The 27,260-nt window shown below is 43.3% G+C and overlaps 1 protein-coding gene and 1 long non-coding RNA gene across 2 annotated transcripts in view; one reads left to right on the top strand and one right to left on the bottom strand.

The window, feature by feature from the left end:
- The window catches only part of Hmga2 (high mobility group AT-hook 2), a 110,002-nt gene extending 85,105 nt beyond the window's left edge, over positions 1-24,897 (top strand). The window contains 2 exon segments of the mRNA XM_021205038.1: positions 15,305-15,337; positions 24,770-24,897. Coding sequence (XP_021060697.1) covers positions 15,305-15,337; positions 24,770-24,883 — 147 coding nt within the window. The 3' untranslated portion in view covers positions 24,884-24,897.
- On the bottom strand, positions 18,657-24,888 carry LOC110326525. Its single transcript, XR_002380785.1, has 3 exons — positions 24,750-24,888; positions 19,884-20,036; positions 18,657-18,703 (listed from the first exon to the last, which is right to left on the bottom strand). It is a non-coding gene; the product is annotated as an uncharacterized LOC110326525 (long non-coding RNA).
- Positions 24,898-27,260: the final 2,363 nt, after the last annotated feature.

The following is a 27,260-nucleotide window of genomic DNA, read 5'->3' on the forward strand; positions in this document are numbered from 1 at the left end:
GGGTGAGCATCGCCAGGGTTCCTTTCTCCTACAGGAGTAGCTGCTCTGTGGCTCTCTTTCAGCACTTTTGAGTTCTATCACTAATTTTAAAAGAATCAGATAGTACACAGGTTTTGAACAGAACTTTCATCTAGACCTAAAAAGAAAAAAATTTAAAAATTAAAAAAATTTACTTTTTATAAATGGCTTCCTCTTCCCTCACTTCAAGATGGTTACCAAGTACCATACTTAAAGGAACTGAATTTGATTCCCATTATGATGGTGGTGGTGGTGGTGGTGGTGGTGGTGGGGAACATGACAGTTTCTCAAAATGTCCATTGAGGTACCATCTAAGGCCCTTAAAAGGATCATGATCTTGTATGGACGCGGCTTGCTCCCCAAACAGTTTGTATACCTTTTGACTCCTTCCGCTGAAAACAACTGGCCTTTTGAAGTGGCCAGGTAAGAGATAGAATTGGTAATTAAAGAACAAAAGGCTGTACTTTGCAGAATTTGAAAGTGATCTCCATTTGCACGGGAGAAGTGAAAGCCAGAGAAGCAAAGAGATTTGCTTAATGCTTCAGAGAGACTTGGGAGCAGAAAATGAGTTAGAAACTGGGGTTTTCCCTTGTGATACGGGCTTTCCAAATGTCTTTACTAGATTAGTGCAAATGTCTTCTGATTCCCTACTTAGACCCTAGAACTCATTGGGTTCCATTCATTCATATCTTCCTCTTCCTCCCTGCCCCCGCTCAATTCCCCCTTCTCTTCTAGCACTCTCTCTCTCTTTCACCTCTCTGTCCTGCTCTGTCTCTCCCTCTTGCTCTCTCCTCCTCTCCCCTCTCCCTCCTTCCCTCCCCGACAGGTCCCAGTCGCAAACATTCTGACCTTCCAGTCAAACAACCCAACCCCTCCTTTACTTTAAGCTTTTCTCATTTTCTAAATTTTAAAAAAATTTAAACTTGGACCGGACCGTGCACAGCAAACTTGCAGAACCTAAAAACCTCCAGGGAACTAGCCTAGCTTTTGTGTAGTCTTGAACACTGAGCCCACAGGGGCTACATAACACTTCTCTGCTCTTGGAACCATTTCCTGTGTCCATAGTCCAGGAAGGGGGGGGCCTGTGAGGGACTCTGACAAGGCCACCTCAGGTTGTCATCTTCCCTGTGGAGGTGTGGCGCCCGCAACACACTGGCTATGGAAAGCAGTGACTGTTGTTCTTTCTCAGAGCTCACCTGACCACAGAGCTTCACATCTGCCGAGGAACGGAAGATATTGCTAATTGTTTTGAATGAAAAGAGTGTTTCATGCTGTGCATTTTGATCATAGACTTTGCCTTCTCCCAACTCCTCTCCGATCCCGGAAAGATGTTGCTAATTTTAAAGACTCATCCTTGGTTTGATCTTCTCCTTTCTCTTTTTTTCTTTTTTCTTTCTTTTCTTTTTTGCAAAAACAAAATCTATTTCAATTAGATCTTTCTAAAAGAATGTGTACTGAAGTAGCTAAGCCACCCTGGGAAATAAACCTTGGAGGTATTTCAAGTCATTTCTGTCAAGCACTTTGGGGAATCCCTGTTTCTAGTCCACTTTATACAAAGCTCAGCTGAAAGTTGACTTTAGGGAGACTATTCAATCAAGTCACTGAACCATCAGCAAAACTGGCTGTCTGCCCTTGCCCAAATAAGTCACTGATCCATTAAATGAACTTCTGTAAAGTGTCAGGACGTAGCAGGCACAAAAGTGTAAGGCGTTTGGTAGGAAACAGAAATTGTTCTGTGATAATAAGTAAGGCCCATAGGTGGAAGGAAATCTCAAAAGGTGGACGTGTGTGTGTGTGTGTATGTGTGTGTGTGTGTGTGTGTGTGTGTGTGTGACAGTTCAGAGAAGCTAAACTGTCAGAGACCATTTTCAGAGCCCAAGGTATTGTGAGTCCTGACCTAGTTGAATGGTTCTAAGAAAAAGGCACCTCTGGGAGCTCCTTTGTCCTCTGATGTACGTCTTAATGTCTGCACAAACGCTTCTTTCCTGTGGCTGGACAGTAGGAAGTAATCTATCTTCACTCCTATTTGGTTTGTAAATAAAACTCTGAAAGGGGTCTACTGACCTCTAGACAGGCCGGTGTTCTGTAGTTTGTTCCTCTTCACTCTTGGAGTTAAGTCAAAGCGCATGGCCAAGACCACCACCTCAGTCCTTCCGGGACTGTCTACAAAAGACTGAAAACTGTGCCCACACCTGCCCTTCTGCAGGGCTGGCTCACTTCCAACTCTAACCGGGGCAGGGGAGAGCTTGGGGGAGGCAGAGCTCATGTAAGTGCTCTCTCTGCCTTTGCCCACTGAAATGACAACATCTGTGACACTCTGCCCCCAAAGGGACCCTGACTGTTGTGTCTCCTTCTGCCAGCTCCTTTGCAGCCACTGGGACTCTCTCTGCCATGGAATAACTAAGTAGCCTTCCATTTCCTCCTTTCAAATAATGAAAACTGGAAATGCAAACTTCCTGGGCAAGCTCCAAGAATTAGGTGATATTTCCTTAGTATATTGTCCCTGGCCTTTGGGGAAATCAACATTAGAAACTGACTTTGGGAAATGAAAAGGCGATCAAAGTTCTATATTTTGAATAATCAGTATCTTAATTTTTTTTAAAAAAAAAATGACATAAGTCTTCTTGTGTATCACCTTGAATTTGTAACTTGGGAAGGGTGAGAATGATGATATTGAACAAGGGGGCACTCTAATGGTTTGCGACTTTGAAAACAAGAAGGGGAAAGGCCTATTTTGTAAGGTTCACTGCAGCGCTTTGCTGCTGACTGGGCATTTGGATGCTTACGCCATCTGCATATGGAGTTAAGCACGGGGCCGCTAAGATGGCAGACAGAGCTGCACTGGAGGGAAAGGCATCTGTATTTTTCATTCACGTGCGCAGTAGCCCTAAAATTTTCAAGCTTACTTTTTGTTCAGCATCAAAGAAAGGTTGTTTTATAGTTACTGCGGTTTCTTTCTTTCTTTCTTTCTTTTTCTTTTTTTTTTTTTTTTTGACCCACATGTTCTATGAAAGGGATGAGAGGCACTGAGTTCTTCTATTCATTCTTTGCAAAGTTACTTTTTCTGCCCAGGGTCCTTCTGCATGCCTTTGCACCGGATAGGAAAACATAATTTTGTTCTTTTTCTTTCTTTTTTTTTTTTTTCTCTTCCTTTGAAGAAAAAAAATTTTAAGAGGTTTAAATACCATTCACGTTTTGGAATTTCCTTCTTTATTCCCTCCTAAACCGCCGTCTCCCAACTATATAAAGCAATCCAATGTTGAAAGAGTTTCACTCCTATAAAGACCTTTTATATGATTATAACCCCCCTGTTTATCAAGGGCTACAAGAACGGGAGCCAGGAGCTGACTGAGTTTATAGCTATGTGTCTATGAATATACGTGTTTGTGGGCGGGGAGGTCTCCATATATCCCCAAGTGTGTCCAAATGCTCACAGCGTTTTTAGCATACAAATTGCCAATTAGACATCTACAGTTTTCCATCCCCTCAACAATGTTGAATGTGGGACCTATTAGTTGATGGGGAAAGATTGACACCATCAGTAGCAGACTAAAATTCTTAACAAATCCAAGACGTTGAGGTTTGTCTGAGTCTCTGGCCCTTGGCTCAGCTAATTAAATATTGCGTTGTTTAATTAGCCTCATTCCTTAACTGTTTCTTGGTCTCTCAGTAGAAATTTGTCTTTGAGGGTCCAGGTTCACAAGCGAAAGGAACAGCTTAGAGCCCATGAAGCAGAAACAGAACTGTCCTGTTGGAAGGAGAGGTCCTCCTTCTGAATAGCCAAGTACCTTAGCCCAGATGATGGTGCCCACCCACTTTCAGAGTGTTCTTCTTCCCCTTTGAAAGTTTCTGGAGATACCCTCACAGAGACACCTAGGAAGTACATTTCCCTGATGATGCTAACTCCCCTGGGGATCAACCACCACATCCCATGTTTCATCTTCTTTCTGAGCAGCCTTGTTACTCCTGAACGGTTTCCAAGTATCTCTTTTCTAACATCCTTCCTGAGCAGCCTCGCTATTCCTGAATGGTTTTTAAGTTTCTCTTTTCTAACATCCATCTGAGCTGCACGGTTATTCCTGGATGGTTTCGAAGTATCTGTCAGCTGCCCAAATTCCTCCCTCACACGTGGTTTATAAAATTACCTATATATTCACGGCACCCCTTCAGAGAGAAGAGAATCCTCACATCTCCTAAAGAGAAGGTGCTATGGGCGTTTTTAAATCCTGATTTAGACAAGTGAGCGTTGTGGGCAATCTGCTGCCCCACACAGCCAAATAAGTAGGCCATAGCTTCTCAACAGTGGTGGCTTTCTGAGCATTCATAAATCACAGAGAGGGTAAAACTAGCACTGCAGGAGTCTGGTGACCATTTCCTGTGCTCGTTACTTTCTCGGCATTATAATAATGGCCACATTGTTTAGTAGTGTTAGCATCTTTTTTATCCTTTGATGTTTTGACTTCTCATTAGAGAACTATTGGATCTCTTGCCACCCAATGGTTTGTTCCACACAGCCCACTGGCACATTTGCGCCCCTGTGTTTTACTATCTTAATATATGGTGGCCATAATTGGTGAATGCAAGACACGCCTTCAGAAGAACCCTGGCCCCTAACCCTTTTTTATTACCAAGTCATGCTTCATCATGCCCCTGTTTTCCCCAGTGCTATGCAGCGTGCACGAATGCATAGTGAGCAAAACTGGGGAGCGTTTCTGCTGGCATGTAACCTTCTTTATATAACCAGAGCTTTGTATGTTGGATGTGATCTACATATAGGTCAAAGGACTGGAAACGTAGACCCTACCCTGCAGCCTTCACAGGACTAACTTGTAACCTCTTAGCTGACTTCCAAAGGAGCCTGAGAAAGCCTTACAGGTGTCAGGAGACAGACCCAGCCACTCTGAGGCAACTAAGCAGCTGTTCTCTGAAGGACTTAAGGGCACTGCAGAGCAGACTGGGGGAAAGAGCTGTTCCCCTTACAGGAATCCCAGCAGAAAGCAACACAGAAGAAGGTGTCTACTCCCCCTAGAACTGGAATTATAGGCATTTGTGAGCTGCCCTGGTGTGGGTACTGGGAACCGAACCCAGGCCCCCTGCAGGAGCAATAAGTACTCCTAAGGATTGAGCCATCTCTCCATCCACAAATGCAATAAACTACAAGTTTCTTTCTAAAAAAAATCCCCCTACAGTGGTACATTTTAAAGACTGCCTCTCTTTCCCAGAAACACTCCCTTCCCCCCCTCCCCAGAGCTTTACAGGTAGGAGAACAGGAAAGACTTAAGGCTGAGCCTTGCAGGTAGCCATTGGGTTCTTAAGGGGCTACCTTCTTGATGCAGTGTCATATTACAGCAATACTAGGAAAAAGCTTTAAGGAATTCTCATCAATGCCCAGTTCATACTACTTCAATGTTTACTGACTAGATCCATTGATAAACAAAACCCATGGGTCAGAGGTAGTTTGTAAGCCACTATTTACCATGATTCCATTCATGATTCCCTCATCCTTAAGATGAGGGAGGTTGGGGAGGGCAGCTCTATCCACTAATCAGGTACTTAAAATAGCCAGGCTAGTGGTCAATGAAGGAAGTCAGTCTAGATAATATCTCTGTGCGTGTGAACTTTGCATCACACGATACAAAGGAAACTTCCATTGTTCTGTGTGGGGGCTGGGAGCGGGGCTGAACAAAGCACACAAAACACTCTTGTTTTGGTGGCCATGGATATTCCTGGAAGGCTGGAAGCCAGAATTCTCAAGACCACCACAATGACAAGACTCCAGTGACAGATCGGCAAATCGTGCAGAGTCCCGTGATCGCTCCCAAGGGTGTCACCAAGGTCTTTGATATTGAACAATGAAATCATAAACACTGTTGTTGCCCCTGCTGCCGCTGTGGCTACCAGCGCAGCCCGCCCTAGTGCTATTAAGTGGTGTTTATTACATTCCTACCACCTGCAGTTGTGCTGTGCACTTTAGTGACTTCCAATTTAGTTACCCCCAACAATCCAGCGAGGCATCCATGTTACACTGATGAGGAAAGTGACATTTAAACTGCTTAAGGAGTCCTATGAACTCCTTACACAGAGTGAGTCCCAGACCCCACCTCTGGTCTTTCTAATTCCCAAACCGTATCTTATAACGCTATCTTGAAAGCCCTTTCCCGGTAGAACTCCCCGGCTACCAGGAGACTATAACCTCCAAACTTTGCAAAGTATATTGAGTTTCTTGGAGGAAATCCCACCCCCACCCCAAGGCCCCAAAGAAGGCTGCCTTGTAATAGCTCCACCTGACTGACTGGCTTCTACATCCTGAAAGGGCAAATACAATCAGTGCCTCCTAAACATCCTCCCTTTATTTAAAAAAAAAAAATTACAACACTGACATTCCCTCACAAGATCAGAGGTGCATACACACAGGTGGCAGCAAGCCCAGACATACCAAAGCCTGTTATCTAGAGCCAAGGACTTTACACCACTGCGTCTGTAGGGAGACAGGCATCTTATTTCAATAGACAGCTTGTTCGTACAGTTGGGATCCTCCCAGCTGAACTGACAGGGAGTCGGAAGAGCACCCTAAAACAAACAGAGCAGTTATTGCCCTCTCTGAGGGGCCCCTGCATGCCCTGGGGTTCTGTTCTTCTTCAGTGTAACTGAGCAGAACTCCCGTTGACTTCCATTAAAAGCGTGACGGCGCTGTCAGATTCCTGATTGTGGGCAGAAGCTAGCATTATTTATTTACTTACTACCCATCGTCTCTGGAATTCTTTGAGGGGGACAATGAGTCACAGCCAGTCCTTAGGCAGCAATGGCATTGTCACTCACTGGGTATCAGGAATGGCTTCCTTCACTCTTCAGTCCGTGACCCAAGTGAATGTACTCAGCAGTTTCCAGGGATAGCCCAGACAAGCCAGGAGAGCCATCTCATGGTAAAGTAAAGCTGAATAAAAAGACGGACTGTTCTACCTCATCGGACAGAGCCCACAGAGGCAGGGCAGAGCGACATCCAAGGAAAAGTCTGTGCGAGTTGATTTCAGAGCCAGGAAGGAGTTCCCATCAGCCACCATGGGCAGGTCAGCACAGTGGAAGCCAAATTGACTGAAGCCAAACTCCGTTGTCCTTCTGTCTCCCTTCCTTCTCATCGTTTGGTGACACAAAGTCATCTTTTTCAAGAATCGGGGATGGGTTAACTTGCTGGAACTGGTCCTGTTACCTGACAGGGAAATTTGCTCAGCTTGAAGGAAGAGTGTGTTAGTACTGCTTGTTTGTTTGTTTTCGTCCTTTGTCTCGGTGGGTCTTGACTCCTTTGGGGGGGGGGTGTCAAATGACTCATTCACAGAGGGCTGTATGTCAGATACCCCGCATGTCAAACCTTTCCATTAGGATTCATAACAGTAGCAAAATGACAGCCATGAAATAGCAATAAAAATAATTTTATGGTTGGGGGGCAGTCACCACAACATGAGGAATGTATTAAAGGGTCGCAGCATTAGGAAGGTTGGGAACCACTGTTTGGCTGGACATTTCATTACTAAAGCAACACCTCTCGCTCTTGTAGTTCTAAGGGGGAAGGACGGAGGGGACAAGGGAGGGGGACGTAAGATAACAGGGTAGAAAGACAGACTCTGAGCAACTTTTGACTCCCAGAATTTACCACTGTGGAAGGTGTATCATCATGGCGCTGGCTATATTCAAAAACTCTTTGCTAGTCAGTTGGAGTTGGGGTCTCCTTGTATTCCTAAAAGCCTACAGTCATTTTCTTTGATTTACTTGAGACTCATCAGAACTCATTATCTAGGTTCTTTTTATTTTTACTTATTTATCTATGTATGTATGTATGTATGTATGTATGTATGTATGTATGTATGTATTTATTTTGAGACAGGGTTTCTCTGTGTGGCCTTGGCTGTCCTGGAACTCACTCTGTAGACCAGGCTGGCCTCGAACTCAGAAATTTGCCTGCCTCTGCCTCCTGAGTGCTGGGATTAAAGGCGTGTGCCACCATGCCCGGCTCTAGGTTCTTATATCTTTAATTCTTTTTAGCCTTCCTCACATGAAGTGATTTATAAGAAATATAGGAAGATAAATCATATCTAAAAAGTGTGTTAGCTTTCTATTACTGTAACAGAATACCTGAGGCAATCAAGTTAAAAAGAAGAAAATGTTATTTTATCTCAATGTTTGGACATTTCAGATGTCAAGCCAGGTAAACTGGTACATGCTTGCAATCTCAGAACCAGGGAGAATGAGGCAGCCAAGATCCCGAGTTTGAGGCTAGCTTAGGGTACACGGGAAGGTTCAAGTGTTTCCGCACTAGAAAACTTACAACTTACAACAACAAAAGCTGCTTCTTTTCTGAGCCAAACAGTTACCATTAAAAACATGGTTTTCTAGTGTTGATTTGTCCCTAAAATACATTGAGGACGTTCTTCCTAATCCTGATCTTTAAACAACTGTTACTTTAAAATACAATTTTCTCATTTGTTCACCTTTCCCCTCATGAAGCCATAGTCTCAGAAATATTTTAGTTATGTATTCTTTAAATGATGCCTTTTCAAGAGAGCTGGCAAAACACTGACTTTCTTTTCTTTTTTTTTTTTTTTTAAACCAAAATTAAAAGCTTGGGGGTAAGCGGAATGATTACCCAAAAGGCCTCCCTCTGGGGCCATGTGGATGCAGAGGAGGTAATCTGGGCTAGAGCTGGGACATCCTAACAAGTGACCTTGTAGCTTTCTGAAGGTCATCCCGCCTACACTTGTGCAACTCAATGTTCCCATTTCAGATGCCCATTGTGAGACTTACATCGGCCCGTGTGCATTAAATCACTTCATTAAATACGTACTGCACTGTTCCCATCTGGGCAGTGGAAATACAAAATTAAGTCACCTCAGCCATCACCTCACCTGAGTTATAATTAAAGATGCTCTTGTTTGGTGACATGCAGAAGCAGGGTTCAGAGCTATGCCCCGGGAAAGCTCTAAACAGTCCTAAGTTAAAACTTCGTAGTTGTTGTGGGGCCGAGAGAAGCCGAGGTAGATAATTCCGTGGGTAAAGTTCCACTTGGGTTTGTAATTGAGTAAGTTGGGAAGCCAGCCACATGGCTTTGCTAAAATAGGGACAGAGACCTTGTAATTCACGGATTAAAAAAAAAAAAAAAAAAAATCACAGATGCACAGAACAGTAGGGAAGGTCAACAAAAAGGCACCCTTGGGAAAAGCCTGGATGCGAGAGAATCTGAAAAGGGAAGGATTGACTTCTATCAGTGTTGAAAGTGCGTCACGACTTAAGCTAACTCGATTGGGAATAGCTTGGGTTGAATAGTAAGCTTCCTCCAAGTGAAGTCAGCCGCACCCCACTGCCAAGAGAAGAGTGCTGAATCTTGGGGTCCAGGAGAGAGATGCGTCTGTGGAGTGCCATTTGGTTCCCACCTCATAAACCATCCATTCCTTTGTAGGTCTTGAGAACATGGGAGGTTATTCCTGAAACTATGATTCAGCTTTTAAAATTCAGTTTTTGTGACCACCTGGTACAGCTCCTAGGAAATACATAGGTAGCCAAATGACTCTCTAAAGCCACTTCAAAGCTGGGTGTGACTTCGTGGTGCACACCTATTATCATGGTAGAATTCAAAACCTGCCTCAGCTACACAGTGAATTTGAGGCCATCCTGGGCTACATAAGACCCTACCCCTCCCCCCCCCCAAAAAAAACCCTAAATAAATAGGTAAATAATTTAAAATGTTACATGATTCAGTGTAAGACTGGAAACAATGTTTTAGGTCAGTGAAGCAAGTACTGATTCTGTATCTTTTATGGAAAGTAAAATGTAATGAAAATAACCACATTATTTCCTCTCATAAACATAGACACCCTACATATGCCAGGTGTGGTGGTATCAACTTTTAATCCCAACACTTGAGAGGCAGGGCAGGCAGATCTCTTGAGTTTAAGATCATCCTGGTGTCCATAGCAAGTTCCAGGCCAATCAAAGGTTTATAGTGAGATCCTGTGTCGCAGGGGGCTCGGGGATGGGGGCTACTTTGCCCTATTGCTTCATGGATCTCAGAATGCCCAAAATATGCTATTTCCTTTTTCATATCTGCTCTACAGTGTCATGGGATTCAGACCCCAAGCTGTTTATTTGGACGTTAAGACAGTTATTTATCTGCTTTGGGCTCAGCTTGACCTGGCCTTGGATAAGCTAACCTGTGCAGCACTACACTGAAGGTTAGAGAGGCTCCTCTTCATCTTGACAGGATCATAGGATCATGTCCCATTAATACAAAGCACTTCTTCTAAGTTTCTTGATGTTGCTCTTGGTGGCCATGGTGATTTTTTTTTTTTTTTTTCTTCATGAGTTGAATTTTAGAAGTTTGAAGTGGTCCAGGGAGATGGGTCGGTGAGTAAGGCAACTGAAGGATAAGCACTGGGTTCTAACTTCTGGACTTAGTAGCATCACATAAAAGCAGGGATGTTGGCTCATGACCCTAACTCCAGTGCTGGGCAAGCAGAGACACATGGATGCCTGGGATGTGCTGGTCTGCCCACCTAGCCAAGTAAGTGAGCCCCGAGCTGATTGAAAGTCCCTGTCTCAGAAAGAGGGCTGGCAATGCATATAGCTGGTGAATAAAGGCTACTTGTTGTCAAGGTGGGCGGTCCCAGTCCCATGGAACCCACATGATAAAAGAGACCCGACTCCCACAGGTTGTCCTCTGGGCTCCTATATATGTGATGGCAGACATAAAATATGTAAGTATAAAAAATATATATTTAGACAGAGAACTACTGAGGAAGAAGACACTGGTATCTAGACTCCATGTACACACACAAGTGAACACAGATATCACACATACACATGCATCTAGACTCCATGTGCACACACAGGTGAACATATATGCCACACATACACATGCATCTAGACTCCATGTGTACACACATGTGCATGTGCACACACAGATAAACATAGACACCACACATACACATGCATCTAGACTCCATGTGCACACATATGCATCCAGACTCCACGTGTACATACACGTGCATGTGCACACACAGGTGGACATATATGCCACACATACCCAGGCATCTAGACCTCACAGGCAAGAAGTTTAAATGAGGGGTACCCACATAAGTTCTGTCAGTCTCTTGTGGTGAATTCTAATTTGCCATGCATGGAGAGGCCGACCAGCTGTCCCCACTGAGCAAGCCTGCTGTGTGCACACACTCAGTAGAAACAGAACCATCAGAATTGTCTGAGGAAACGCCTTGAAACATGTTGCTGCCTCTTCAAGAAAACAATCATTAGAGATCCAATCCTTTCAAAACATGTCCCAGAGACCTCCCATTGTTAGAAAGAGAAGACTCTGAGGGAAGTGGTCTACCTGGGCCTCCTACTGACTATTGGCATCATTGACTATTGGCATCATTGACTATTGGCATCATTGACTATTGGCATCGGCACCTAAGAAGAAGCTGACCTAGCAGGGTTTGGCCCCCACAGTGAACCCCACCCCCAAGTAGGGCAGAAAGCACAGCTGTTCCATTTGGGCTGGCTCTGGACTAGACTGCTTTGTTCTGTGGAAGTGAAGGGGTTTCCTCAGGAGAGAGAATTAATAGGTTCAGGTTGTTTCCATTTCAGAAATAAACTCAGGGAGATTAAAGTTTCTATGCCTTAGTTTCCTGGTGAGAAAATAAAAATGATGAGGAGCATGCCTTCCTTGACAAGGGATAAAGGATTTTTACCTCTCTGTAAGATGTGTGTGTGTGTGTGTGTGTGTACACATCATATTATATATTTATCGAGATTTATGAAAACATGAAGTTATCTACTCTAGAGATTAATAAGCAGAGTTATCACTCAGTCCCAAGGAAGATGGAGTGGCTAGTGTGTGTTTGCTTCTAAGAACCGTAAGAACTCTGTCTCAACACTTAGCTCTGAGCTAAGCAATGCTCCCAGGCAGATAAGAAAGAAGCTTGCAATTTGTTGCCCAGAAAGCTTCCAGCTGGCAGTTTACTTCCTTTCTGTTTTTATGAATGGCGGTCATATTATGATTTGGTCTGTTTTTTTTTTTTTTTTTTTTCTGACACAGGTTTTTTTTTTTTTTTTTTTTTTTTTTTTTTTTTTTTTTTTTCTGACCAGAGCCATTCATAAAAATAAAAACAAAACAAAATAACAAGAAGAAGAACAACAGCAGCAGCAGCAGCAACAAAACTTTCTGGGCACAGTCTGGAGCAAATGGGTGCCAACGGCTGGGAAAACATCCCAGCAGTCTTTAACCGCAACCAGCGTTGAAGGCATTCAAGGGTCTGTTTGTTTGGTGGCCTGAGAAGGAAGAAGGGCTGTGTCTAAGTGTAGCCGGGAGAAGGTCTGTGACATGAACTAGGCCTGGAGCCAAGGCTGGCAAAAGTTCAGACATTGTCTTTCCCCTCACTGAAGTGTCAGGACCTAATTCATGGAAAATTGGGCGAGCTGGCAGCCCTCTCGGAGTTTCATTGAGACGCGCTGTTCAGGACTCGCATGAATGGAGCTCCTTAGCCAAAAAAGGAGGGGGCTGACAAGTGGTTGGAGCCAGACAGCCTGCGAGAATGTGTGCGCATTCGAAACGGTCTGGGAGGAGAAGTACAGGTGTAAGCGGCAGGAGAAAAGAGGGAGAAAGGCCGTCTCAACTTAAAAGCGACCCTTTGAAAATGAGCACTCCCTCGGCACGCACTTCTGAATCCTAAGAGGCGTGAAGCGCGCTGTGCTTCCTGGGTTCGAGTCTGCCTAGGGAAAAAAGGAAAACATCATCTCAAAACCTGGACTTTGATGATGTTATCTCTGCTGTGAATTAAAGTCATGAGGCAGACCTTTTTTTTTTCTTAAAGTGAAAATATCTTGCCAATTTCTCTCTTTCTTTTCAAAATCTCATCCATCTTTTAAAAAAAAATATACTCTGCTAATTTTATATATTTTCAAGATCCAAGAAAAACATCACTCCCTTACAGACATTCTGTATTCTGAACACAGTGAGTTTAACCCACCTCCCATGTCTCTGACGGACTAGAGCAGTTTCATGTCTTTGGCTTGAATCTCTAAATCAAGGTGGCTCCTTTATATTTGCAAACTTCAGGAATGTGTAAATGGAAATAACAGGGCTTTTAATCAGATATAACCATGCTGTCCAGAAGTAATCTAGCAAAGATCTGGGACTTCAAATCTGTCTTTTGTGCCACTGACGATTAACAGTCATTTCTGGACCTTGATTGGAAAATTAATTCAGGCTGCAGAGAGATCTCAGAAGTTTCACTCAAAAGGGGAAATAGATTGATGTGGATATGAAAATTAACTATAGATCTGAGAAAGGGCTAAATCCAGAGCAGCAGCAGAACCCCTGGGTCTTGTTTTAGTCAGGGTTTCTATTGCTATGATGAGACACCATGACCAAAAACAAGCTGGGGAGGAAAGGGTTTATTCGGCTTACACTTCCACAGCACTGTTCATCACTGAAGGAAGTCAGGACAGGAACTCAAACAGAGCAGGAACATAGAGACAGGAGCTGATGCACAGGACATAGAGGGTACTGGCTTGCTCAGCCTGCTTTCTTATAGACCCCAGGACCACCAGCCAAGGGATGGCACCACCCACAATGGTCTAGGCCCTCCACCAACAATCACTAATTAAGAAGAAGCTTAACAGACTTCATACAGCCTGATATTATGGAGGCATTTTTCTCAAATGAGGTTTCCTCTTCTCAAGTGACCCTAACCTGTGTCAAATTGACATAAACCTAGCCAGCACAGGCCTCAGTGTTGAAAAAAAATATTTTTAGTTTCATCTTGTTTTTTAATGAGCAAATCATTTGAATACACATTTCTTTACAGAAGCTAAGTTAGTAAGCACTTGAAAGATGTTTCACGTAATTAGTGAGGAGGGGAATTCAAATTGGAGACATGGAATTTAACTTTCCACCCAGTTGGAAGTCAAGACTTTAAAAACGACAGATAATAACGAGTGCTGGCACATCCATGGGGAAAAGATTGGAACTCTCCCACACCAGTGGTGGGTCTATAAAATACTGTGCCTGCTTTGGAAACCCATCTGGCCACCACTGCTCAAGTCGGGTGGGGTCAGAGTATTGCCATTACCACTCAGCAATACCGATCCTAGGTGACCCACGATGACTGAAACCCTACCGTGGTGGAATATGTTCATGAAAGCTCATAGGAGATGCTCTCAGTAGCCGAGAGGTGGAAACAGCCCACGTAGACACCAACCAATAAACATCCAGATAAGTAAAGTAGGGAAGCACTGCTTGGCACACAAAACGATTAACTGCTGATGTCAAAGGAGGTGTTCCCCCCTCTTGTTACAAAAGAGTTGACAGATCAAGACAGAAAGGATGTAGGTGGGCTTACGGTTCAAGTACACACAGTCAGTAGTGGTTCAGGAAGCGAGGGTGGCAGGAGCCTGAGACAGCTAGCCACTCTGTTTGGAAGAAGAGAGAGGCGATCGTGGTTGCTCAACTTGCATACTCCTATTTATTCAGTCTGAAACACAGACAGTGGGATGCTGGGCGGGTCTTCTCTCTTCAGCTAAACCTTTTCCTGAAACATTTTCACAGACACACCCAGGGGTATATTTCCATGGTGATTGTAAATCCAGTTATAATATCTCAAATATTACCATATGACTTTCCCTCCTCACCTGGAAACTAAATGAGAGAGGGAGAGAGAGAGAGAGGAGACACACAAGCACCTGATGCACGATTCTTCCACTATGAAATGTCGAAAACAAGGCAATTTAGATAACTAACAGAAGGCAGACTGATGGTAAATTAAGCTCAGGAGATTGACTAGGAAGGTGGAAAGCTATGGGGAGTGGCTACAAATAGATACAAAGTTTATTTTATGGAAAATAAAATGTTCTCAAATTAGGTTGCGGTGCTAATCATGCACCAGTTGCTGGTAGTAAGGATCTCTCTGAATTAATCACTTCAAATGAATGAATTGTGTGGTTTGTAAGCTTTATCCTGGTAAAGTCTTCCAACTTTCTCATTCTATGATAGCAGACTTAAAACCAAGTTACGCCTCTAGCAAGCCTATTCCAATGCACGTACTAACGACCCTATACTGTCATTCCTCCATACGTGCAGGTGTTGAGTGGAGGCTCTTTAACCTAGATGCACTTTCGGAATGTCGAATTTTCTCCTTGCTCTGCAGGTCCCCAGCCACACTGAGCATGTGACTGAACACTCAGGTTTTTCCCTCCCTGGGTTTCCCTGTAAACTCTAACACTTCTTTTGTTTCTCCCTCAGCCACAACAAGTCGTTCAGAAGAAGCCTGCTCAGGTAAGACATGCCCCCTTATGATTCTTCTTCAAAAGGAACTCAAGTAAAATACATATGGAGAAAGGTTTCTAAGCCTTTATTTAGCATTTTCTTATTCTAATTATGTCAACATTGAAAAATTATTGAACATTTGTTGTAGCCTTCAGAGGCAGAAATATATATATACACATACGTACATACATACATATATATATATATATTAAGATTGTATTATATTACAAACTCCAGACAGGGCCAGTGAGCTAATTTAGCTGGCAAAGGCACTTGCTGCCAAACCTGATAAGCTGACGTCTAGCTCCAGAGTCCACTTGTAGGTCATGGCAGCCACATTTGTGTGCATGTAAACAGAAATACGTGAACAACAGGAAAACGTCAGGGTCTTTGGTGTAATGTACAAAATAAAACTGTGTCAGGGCTGTAAATGAATATTTTAATTTTAATTTTATTGTATGTTTTACCAATTCTTTCCTTTGGGGTTTGTTTGGTGTCTGTCTGTTTTGAGATAAGGTCTTTCTACATAGTTCTGGTTTTGTTTGTATGTTTGTTTGTTTTAAGATACATAGCCCTGGCTGTCCTGGAACTCACTCTGTAGACCAGGCTGGCCTCGAACTCAGAGATCCGCCTGCCTCTGCCTCTCACGCACTGGGATTAAAGGCGTGCGCCACCATGATGGGGTTGCTTTACCAAGTCTTAACAGCTAAGCTTCGTCTTTTCCCCCTGACTGCCTGTAACCCTTTGACTTGATATGTAACTTACTAGTTGTAAATGACTCTTAATGTATGACTGAAAATAGCTGATCGCTGAATTGTTCTGTGATATTTGATATCCTAAAACACCTCCAGTGAGGGTGATCAACTGGGAATTGTGTTAATGTTTCCCATTCCTGAACTCTCAGGTCTTGCTTTTAAAAAAAAAAAAAAGTCATAACTCTATTGAAGTAAAAGTACCCTTACTTCTTTTGGTCCATGAACCTGGAGATCCTTGTCTAAGCTACAGTGTATATATAGAAGCATAGAATTTGTGTTTGTTGAAGAAAGAGATCTTTAAGAAGATATAACTAATGTATAAATTAATCACAATTTCCAAGAATGTAAACTAAGGAAGTATGAGAATCTCTCTCCTGGGCTAGGCTATAACTCGATGGCAGAGGCTTGCGGAGCATCCGGGAGCTCATGCTCTTTTCTTCCCATTTGGATTTGAACAGACATGCAGGACACGAAGGTAGAGTCTATTAAAGTAAGTCACTAAATAGTTCCATGGGTCATGAGGTTCTCTCTCAAGTCGTCATGTAGACCCCCCTTTACATAGTTAAAAGTAGCTATAGAGATGTTGGTTTCCCTAGAAAACTGTCTCTCAAAAGGATGGTGCGGTGCTTGGCTTAGGCAAAGCCCACGCAGGCAGCCTTCACATGCACTTCTCTCTAACACTACTGCTTGGGATAAAACTAAAGTTTTCAAGGACATATAAGGATACAGAGGGAGTGACTGAAATATATACATGCATTGTTATTGATAAATGCAAATTTGTGATATGACAGCAGCGTCAAAAAAATCACTTTGTTGTCCCAAACCTAAAAACCCAGCATGATTTGACCAGTACTAAAAATATTCAGTGTCTTATAACTACATACAATGCGATACACGCTGGACATGCTGTGATACCCGTCATCAGGAAGGATAATGAGTGGTGCTGTGTACCTGAGTCAGAGGCTACCATAGGCCTCAGAAGGCACCCCGTCTAGAGATTGATAACCTTATGTGGTCTGCAAGCATTGACTCCGAGTCTACTCTTGGGATTGTAGGGAAGGCACACTGAAGAAAAAGCAGTGCTTTAAGAGAACTGTGAACTGCAGAGGTGAGGTTCCTACCGTAGCCACGCTGAGGGAAGAGTCATATGCTTACACAAAACACCAAACTCTGAGACAGCTGCGAGCATCTCTTTTGAATTCTGTGTTTCTTTACGTGAGAGCCTTAATACCATGGAAACCGACAAAGGTTCCTATCCAGACCTAGAGAACGCGTTTCGAAACGCCTACAAGCACTAGCTATGCACACCGTCCATTCTGCTGGCTTGGTTTGAAGACCTTTGCATAGGTATTTATTTTCTATGAGCTGTCTACATGATCCTGATGGGCATCCAAGAACAAACATGCTCAGTGATGAAAGGGAAAAAAAAATGGCAAGACGTATGGACATTTGTTCAATGAGCAAATGACCACAGAATGTCAATGCATACGTAAAGTCATGAGTAAGGGAAAGTAGAGACACAAAAGGAGGTGCTATAGAGAAGGGGAAGCCATGTGCAACAGTGGGTTATTACGGTGTAGACTCTCTCTCTCTCTCTCTCTCTCTCTCTCTCTCTCTCTCTCTCTCGTATATATATATATATATATATATATATATATATATATACATACTCTTATTCTTTCTCTCTATATATACATATATATATGTATGTATATATATACTCTTATTCTTTCTCCCTCTCTCTATATATATATATTGTCTATATAGAGAGAGAATAATAGAGTATATATATATAGAGAGAGAGAATAATAGAGTATATATTATACTATATATAGTAGAATAGTATATAGTAAGCACTATATATATTATAGAATATATTATACAGAATATAGTATAGAATAAAATATACTATACATCCTATATATCATTTGTATATATAGCAATATATACATGTATATGCATATATAGTGCATATGCATCATAGGTAGAAATCATTAATGTATGTCTGTAAAGGAGTATAAATTGGGCTTAAAGCACCAAGGATAATATAAGTGAAATCTCTCTCTCTCTCTCTCTCTCTCTCTCTCTCTCTCTCTCTCTCTCTCTCTTTCGCTTTCACACACACACACACACACACACACACACACACACACCAGGGAATCGGAATCTAAAAGAAGTCATGGGGGGAGGCAATAGCCATCACTGATCTATCTGGCTGTCTTTACAGTCGTTGTTCAAATTTTCCCTTTAAAGGAAAGCAGCTCAGATGGAATTAGCTGGGGAGAGAGCACGACTCATCGGACTATCTAATTTATATTGTGTGGAGGGAGGCACAGTGATGAGTGATGCAAACACAGGTACTACAGGGAAGTTTGTGGAGGATAATGTAAATTTTACAGAGCTAAATGCTCTCTTCCCTTTCCATCTGTTTCCTTCCACACATGCACATACACACACAGAGATGACTTTTCACTGGGGCAGTGTGCACTGACTCGGGCTCATGCCTTGAGCTGGTGACAATTAGCACAGTTAAGTGTGTCACATGTAAAACAGAGATAGTCGTGCATATGATGTGAGTGTTTCCTTCCGTCCACCCCTGGGCTTTGTCCTGTGTAGCTATCTAGGGGAAAAAAAAAGTGGCCTAATTATTGTTCCCTAATTCTCAAGAAAAGCATGAGAAATGCATATTTATGGGAATACCAAAGGAGAATATTATAAGTTTCTCGTATCTCAGGATTTACATTTTTAAAATGTTTAAGAATTTTAATTCAAGAACGTTCCCTGCACACCTCATGTTTTAATTGCATTTTTAAAAATGTTTTAAAATAAAAAAAAAAAAAAGATTTAAAAAAAATCAGGGGGAAATTGTATAGCAATTGCTCAATCCTGTAATTGAGATGAAAGCCACTCGAACCCCTTCCTTATATGAATGTCACATGAATATTGGATTACAGAGGCTCTCTGGTAAAGAACGCTTGCAGTCCCCTGGATAGGGAATAGCAAGCACCATAAGGTCACTCTGAGGGGGCAAGTTCAGCCTGATGCTAACTCTCAACATCTGTGTTTGTATTTGTAAGCACATGTGTTTGTAAAAGTTTACAGCAAACTCTATTAGAAGGGGGTTGAGTTTGGAGAACGCACCAGGTGTCATGAGTCGCAAACCTCAAGCCTGCCCCACAGTCCTCATCCCTTCCCTTCTAAGGGGGGTAAGCCTGCAGGGTTCACAGGGACCCCCCCCCTTTAAACACCCAAACCACAGCAAACAAAGCTTACTCGAAGCTCTACTCTGTATTTTAAAGTCATAAAGTAAGCAATGCATAGAAGCTAGCTAATTAGAAATCAGCAAAGTGTTCAGCAATTTGATAATTCCTCACCACATACATTGAAAAACTTGTTTTAGAAGGAAAGAGTAATAGGGGTTTTTTCCCCTTCAAGTTATTATTGACAGAAGATACTGTTTTTTCTCATGTTGTTTTTAGCTCTGCTTTCTTAAAAAGTCCTGCTAGCTTGTCTGTGTCTTACTGTTCCTCGGATACATTGAATCATGCTTAGAAGTGGCCCCTTATATATATAATCCAGACTTTGCTCATCAAAGGGAAAACAGGGATTTTTTTTTCTTTTTTGGTTCTGTTTTGTTTAAATTCTCCCAACATTCCTTCTTTCAGTATTTGAAAGCATCCCCTGAGTTATTGAAACAGGAATAAACCTTCTCTTTTCAACTTCCCATCAGGAGAATTGAAAACCGTTCAGCTTCTGAATGACTTGAAACAAAGCATGCCACTGCGAAATAGACTTCTCACCTGTGGAGGTCTTCCCCGTGGGCTGTGGAGCAGGGAGGAGGGAGTCCTGGGAAACCCCCCCGCTGTCCTGTGGCACTCACCCCTTCCAAGATGTTCAATGTTTTCACAGAAACTTCAAGGGTGGTTTTCAAGGATGTTTACATTGCAGACAACCTAAACATTGTTTGGAACAAAATGAGAGGTTTCATTTGGGGACAGGCAAGGTGATACATTGCAGCCAGCATATCCTTCTCAAAGAAGGCATATTTACTGGGTGCTTTTAATCTAGATAGACCAAGGAGGAGGGAGGAAGAAGGTACTCTCCCTCCAATGCTCACCTTCTACATGGTACATTGGCCAAAATGCCGTGAACGGTTCATAATAAATCAGACTTGCAGTCACCAGCCGGCTCCCTCGGGAGCCTGTGATTTATTCCCCTAAGTCATAAAGAGCATTGATTGATTTATTCCCCTGCTCACATTCCTCCCGGCTGGGAAAACATTTTGTGGGCCAATAAATGTTTGGTACCGAGTGGCAAACACGAAGGATCCCATCGAAGGCTTCCTTGAGTGTTGATGTCCTGCTATATATAGGAAATAACCTCTTGTGACTTCACCTCTGACCCCTGGCATTGCAGAGGTCAAGGGAGAAGGCGGAAGTGAGGCTGAAACCAATGCGCGCCCCAACTGGAGGGCCTGGCGACGGAGGGGAGGCAAAGGGCAGAGGGAGCACAGAAAAATGATCCTGATCGTTAACCCTGAACAGATGCGCTGATTAGCTTAGCCCACAGTCCTCGGGAAGGAGCACTGGCAGGTAAGGGCCACTGCTTCTAGGCTGGGATTGGCTACAGAGATAAAGTCGCTCCTGAACAGAGGGAAGGGTATCACTCAATGGGGGCAATTTCCAAAACTCCAAAAGACAAATTCAGCATTTCTGGACTTGACAGATTGGCTGCTGTTTTGTTGCTGTTGTTTAGTTTGGTTTGTTAGCTTGCCCAGGAAAGAGCAGTGCTGTCTGGTCCTCCTGCTTACATCACAGATGGTCATCCCTCTGCACCTTGACTGATGTAAGCCGGATCAAATTCAAATTTATCACATATCTAAATTATTGTCCGCACTTGTCAACCCACGTTAAATATAGAGAAGAGTAAGGAGCCGTCAAGCCTGGTCCTTGTGAACCAGTCCTCCGTGATCAAACAGAATGGGCTATCTGGTAGGAAAGGGTTGCTGAACCCTCACATATCTGCTGAATAATTACTTAATAATACTACTTAATAATAATTAAGTAATATAATATTTATTATACTAATTACTTAATAATAATTACTGAATAATATCTACAACGATTGTTGATATTGTTTAGTATTTTCATTCAAAGAGCTGGGGAGAGAGGATTCAGTGGTAAAGGGCTTAGCACACAAACTTCAGGCCCAGAGCTCCGAGCATCAGAACTCATGGAAATGCCCAGTGGGCACTGTAGCCTGCTGATGACAGCCTCAGAGGGCATATATCATTAGAGATTCTTACAACAAGCAGGTTAGCAAATAGTCATTGACCACTGGCTGCCCATGCAGATTTGTGCATGCATGTGTGTGCACAGACATGCTCACATTTCCAGAAGCAGCATTCTGAACAGGTAAACCTTGACCAGAGTGCTGGCATTTGGCTTTCCCAGACCATTAACCAGCCCCTAATGGGGTGTGTGCAACTCTTAGGCATACTATGTCAATCTCCTTAGCATTTCAAGGCTGCTGGGGGAACTTAACAGCAGTCAGCGTTCCTTGGGAAATGGGTGGCAAATGGGAAGCCATCTTTAGAAACATCTGCAGGTGCAAGCTGTGGTCCACAGCCTACCGCCATGTCTGCTAAGTAACTAAAGAGGATTGAGCCTAGAGGTCGATCTCTGGGGTGGCAATATCATTCCTTCCGGGACAGCAGAGACAGTCACTTATCCCAGATACCCCTTGTTTCTGTCTGTCCCTTGCACAGCACAGAAGCCCTGGGCTATAGGTTTAGTGGAACAGGAGGACTGGAGTCAGTTTTACAACCATATCTTTGTACCCAACAGGATTTTTCTTTTCTATTACTTGCTTACAACCTGGGGTGGGAGTGGTGAGGAGAGCCACACATGGAGCAAAAATCCAGGTCACTTAGAAAGGTGAGAACTAAGGTTGGTAGAGTTGGAAAGAGCTACTCACCCTACCAGTATCACTCTCTTGGCCAACTTTGGCATTGTTTTGGAGGGAGGCCAGCAGAGGCTGGGCCAAGCAATAAGCTCTCCACTAACTAAGCCTCTGAGAAACCTGCGGTGCCAAACTTGTGAGAGCCACATTGCCACCCAACATTTAGTGGAGTGAGATTTCCCACCCCAAGCTCCCTGTTAAGTTCCCAATCCTAACTGATAGCTACAAGCAGAAGAATTTCAAGGTCAGCGGAAAGAGACATAAATACAACCACTTTCCATGTTGTGTTAAGAACGGCTAAGCAAAAGAATCAAGGGACCGTCCCGTTGGAGCTTAGTTGTATCTAAGGGGATTGACTATTGGGATTTCCAAACACTCACATCCAGCAAGGCTCCCGGGAACTTTCTGCAAGGCTGATCACATCCCATCTGGTGCAAGGTCTCCCATGAGCTCCTAGCCTGAGAAATCCCAGTTCCTTCCCGATCTTCAAGTACTTGGGTTTCTAGAAAGAAGAAAATCAAGCTGATAGAAACTGAATAATCATAGCTCCATCCAGGGGTGGTTTCAGCTTAACTTCATCCTATTAAATCTGCTCACTGTGCGCGGGTGAGGTGGGACACAGCTACCCACTCCTCTGCTGTGGTCTCTTCCAGAGGAGTGACCTAAAGTGAGTCCATATCTCCTTTGGGAGGGGACAAAGAAGGGATCTGCCAAACCGTTTAGTGACTTTCAGGAATTTAAATATTAAGTGAAAGGACAGGGTCAGAGGGCGGCCCGTCCTCGGCTTGTCTCTCATTCGCCTGTCCATGGCTTTGATCAGGCACGTCCTCCTTTCTAACCAGGACTCCGCAGAGAATCTCGGGGTCATGGCCCGTTGCCTCGTCAAGATGTGAAGCCTACAGTTTGGCGGGCCTGGGAGGAGAAGGGAGGTAGCTTCATGCGTTCCACATTTCCCACAAAACCAAAAGCAGACTAAACAAAGTCGGTGTGAACTCCCGTGACTGGATGCCGCTGTGATTCTGTTTCTGAAGCTGTAATCCATTCATTTGTATGTGTGTTTATTCCTGGGATTTACAGCTCCCTCGGTCTTTAAGGGGAAGAGAATGAATGTTTAAAACCTCTTGTGAAGGACTAAGAGGAAGTCGTGGGCTGTGTAGCAAGCCAGGATAGAGGCTCCGTGACTGACTCTGTGTGTGTGTGTGTGTGTGTGTGTGTGTGTGTGTGTGTGTGTGTGTGTGTGAATTTGTGCTTGTATGTATACGTGCGTGTGTGTGTGTGTGTGTGTGTGTGTGTGTGTGTGTGTGTGTGCTTGCATTCACGGGAGGGCATGAGCCGCCTGCCGTGAGGGCTTCTCCCCTCCCCTCCCACTTGCTATGATTTGGAAGAAGCGTCACACATGGTAACATTTAGGAGCCCCTTCACAGCTGAAGTGTTTCAGACACTAATGAATGGGAGCTTGGTTGTGTAGCACAGACAGGCTCTGAGGCATACTTTACTGAGTGGTATACTGTAGTGACCTGGGAAAGGAAGTGGGGTATAAATTGTGTCAGTTAGCCACCCAGACAAAATGAAGCCATGTGGAAAATCAAATCTATTAAAGTATGAAGGCTGTTGTAAGCTGGCCATTATTAAAGGGGCTCCATTGGCTGCCGGAGTAAATGTTTACCTCTCTCCCAGATCTTTTTCACATGCCATCTTTGGAGACAGTCAGCAGCATTTGATAAAAATCATCCTCCCACTAATGACACTCTTTATCGGAAATGTTTATTAGCTCCGCTTTACCGCCCATGTCCTGAAAGGTATTGCAGATTTGTTAAATAAGCAGAAGTTAAAAGAACTTTGTAGCTCACACCAACTTGCAGGAACCCCAACAAATTCCAGAGCCATAAGGAATGAGGGTAAAGGGGGGCTGGGGTGGAGTTAGATTTATATGGGGGAGAGGCCCTGAGAAAACATATATATTAGGTTTTCTCTGCTTGGCTGGCCCACCGTTAAATGTTTGCCTGATGTTGACGGATTTAGTATTGAGATTGAACAGTTATGTCAAACTTAGCCCATTGCCTCAATGTGCTTTAATAAATGTAAAAATAAGGAAATAGCTCTCAGGAACAATGTACTCGCGGGGCGGGTCTGCCATCGCTCTCCCACAGCCTTGGCTGAGGAGTCGTATACCAGCCCTGTTTGACCCAAACCTGCCCCCTACTTGCCTTATAACCAGGGCTATATTGTCTGTGCACCAAGGAACCTATCTAAAAAAAAAAACACATCTAGCAAACGCCCAATAGCATCAGCTACCATTACCTACATCCTGTGGGTGGGTTGACTTTCTTTAACACTGTTTTAAGAGCAGCTATGCCAGTTTTTTTTTTAAACCCGATGACTGTGGAACACCATGGGGGGGGGGGGATCAATCTCTTTCTTGGTGAGTAAAGCCTCCAGGGACCCCACAGGCTCCTCCTGACTATAAACAATTGAATTTGCTGACCAGCAACCATGGTGCCTTAAGTCAACAATGACAAAAAGCAGCCCATGAAAAAAGACAACCCCTTGATTCCTCAGTGACACAGGTCGGGTTCCTGGGAATAGAGGTGAGGCAGTTTCCCCACCATGTTCTGCTTAAGCAAGCTCAGAGTGGTGCAGGCGACTCATAGTTACAGGAGTGGTACTCCAGGCAAGCATTGGTCCCGGAACAAGGCCTAACTCACCTGCCCTCCATGTGTTGCAGGAGACTGAAGAAACATCCTCGCAAGAGTCCGCAGAGGAGGATTACGGGGCGCCCACATTCAATTTCTACCTCAGCATCAGTTGGATCTTTCGAAGGGAGAAGACACTGCAGTGACCACTTATTCTTAACTGCCATAGTCTTTCTACTTTCTGCCGGGTGGGGCAAGGGCGGGGCTGGGTGAGGGGCGGGGGCGGGGTGGGAGAAATCGCATAACCTTGAGAAGGACTATATTAATCACTTTGTAATCCCTTCACAGTCCCAGGTTTAGTGAAAAACTGCTGTAAACACGGGGGACACAGTTTAACAATGCAACTTTTAATGACTGTTTTCTTTTCCCTTAACTTACTAATAGTTTGTGGATCTGCTAAGCAAGGGTGTGTGGTTGAAGAAAACCTCTGTGGTGGGCTTAATCAGTCACTACATGCAAACCCTAAACNGGCACCCTGGTGACCNGGGGCATTCNTNTAAGAAAAGCNTTGTNTGTGACTCTGTGTCCACTCAGATGCCACCCCCACCATGATCATAGAAAATCTGCTTAGGNCACCAAAGATGAGAACTAGACACTACTCTCCTTTGTGTATAATCTTGTAGACACTTACTTGATTTTTTTTTCTTTTTTTACTTTTCAATTCTGAATGAGACAAAATGCTGGTGTATCTTTTCATACAGCTAGCAAACCAGAATAGGTTATGCTCGTTTTTTGTTTTTTGTTTTTTTTCAAAAAGGGAAGTAAACGAGAAAAGTTGACTCCTCCGTTTACGGACTCACACACAGCAGCAGGAGTGATAAGCCCACAAGCTCTCTTTCCCACATCCGGAGATCTACACAGCCAAAAGTCACTTAGCCATAAATGACACTTGTCAGCCTTGAAGCATCCAAGATAACTAGATGGATCAAATGATCCTTTTTTGGAATTTAGTGAAAAGGTAACAGTGCCTGATGAACTCACCCAAGTGATGACGTGGGAGTAGTGGAACCGAAATTTCTTTTGCTATATAAAGGACACTATTTTTTTTTTTTAAATAATGATTAAAAAAAAGCTCCCGCTCGCTCTCCTCTCTCCCTCTCTCCTCCCTCCCTTCTCTCCCTCGCCTCTCTGTCCTCTTTCTATTCTCTGTTCTTCATTGTGTGCCAGTGTCCCTGAAAGACCGCAATACCACTTACCTCAGATGAAGCCGAAGCCTGCGTGTTACTTCCTGTAACACCTTTCGTTTTGACATAAGATGGCTAGCCGAAGTTCGGACTGCCATCTCCGCATTCACGCTGCACTTTTAGCCAGAGATGCACTAATCCCCACTACTCAATACTACCTCTGAATGCTACCGTGAATTTACAGCCCTGCACTTGTTACACGCTGCTAGACACAAGCCCTGCAAGAGAAAGAAAAAAAAAAACAACAACAAAACAAACCTTACTGGGTCAGCANCTCAGCCATGCCCAGTTCTCAGCCATTCTTGTCTGTACTCTTACTCCATCTCGTGTGGCTATGCATGTTTCTATGACCCTTTTTTTTTTTTTTTTAAATTAAAATGTTACAAGTGCTTGTGGCAGCTTTCCTGCTAGATTGCTACATTAATTTGAAACAGTTTTGAATCAAGTTGCCCCTAGGTTAAGGATAATTTTTTTTTCAGTGACACTACTTTGTATCACACACACACACACACACATCTGTAGTGTTCAAATATAAGTCTCCAAGTCTGTACCTCAAATGAATTATTAAAACAAATGGACTTCCTGATTTGCAAGGACCTACCTCCACACTTCCAAAGGAATGAACTTGCAGCCTATATCATTCATTGATTTCCTTCCACCATGTTTGAAGGAGCTCAAACCTCACCTCTCCCTCATCGAAACTATTTTTTGTAAAAGACACTTGATAGAAACACATTTTTTACATACTTTTGCAAAAATAAATGAATTAAAATCAACCCAACCTTGAAAGAAACTTGAAACTTTGCTACAACCAGCTCAGCTTTCTGCTTAATGCAATCAAAAAGGAAAGAAAAAATAGGTTTTTAAGATTAGTTGTCTAGAAGGATATGCTTGACAGATATTTTTTCATGTATTTTACACAAGGTGATTTTTGTAAAAAAATGTCGCAAGCAGATTTGTTTTGGACGCTTATTGTGTCGTTTCTATGCCTTTCTCTCCTATTAAGTGTGCTGACTTTCCATAGTGTTATCCACTGGGCCAGGAGGTAGTTTCTCACAGTGGCTTGTGTCAGTATGACTTTTAATACTGAAGCCAAATGAAACAAACAAACAAACAAATAACCATGTCTCTTCTAGCTGTTTTCAGAGAGGTCATTTCAAAGGCCACGCGCCGCTCTGAGACTGGGAAAGGGCTCACTGTTGTGAGTCCCCCAAGGAGCTATGGAGAGATTAAAATTCAAACGTGACTGTTAGCAATGCATTAACTAAGCAGATAAACAGTGGCTTATAAATATCAGATTCCCATTCCATATCTTCGGATGGGCCTTTCAGAAACCTCA

The sequence above is a fragment of the Mus pahari genome, chromosome 9 (genome assembly GCF_900095145.1).
Source record: "Mus pahari chromosome 9, PAHARI_EIJ_v1.1, whole genome shotgun sequence".
NCBI classification, from domain to species: Eukaryota; Metazoa; Chordata; class Mammalia; order Rodentia; family Muridae; genus Mus; species Mus pahari.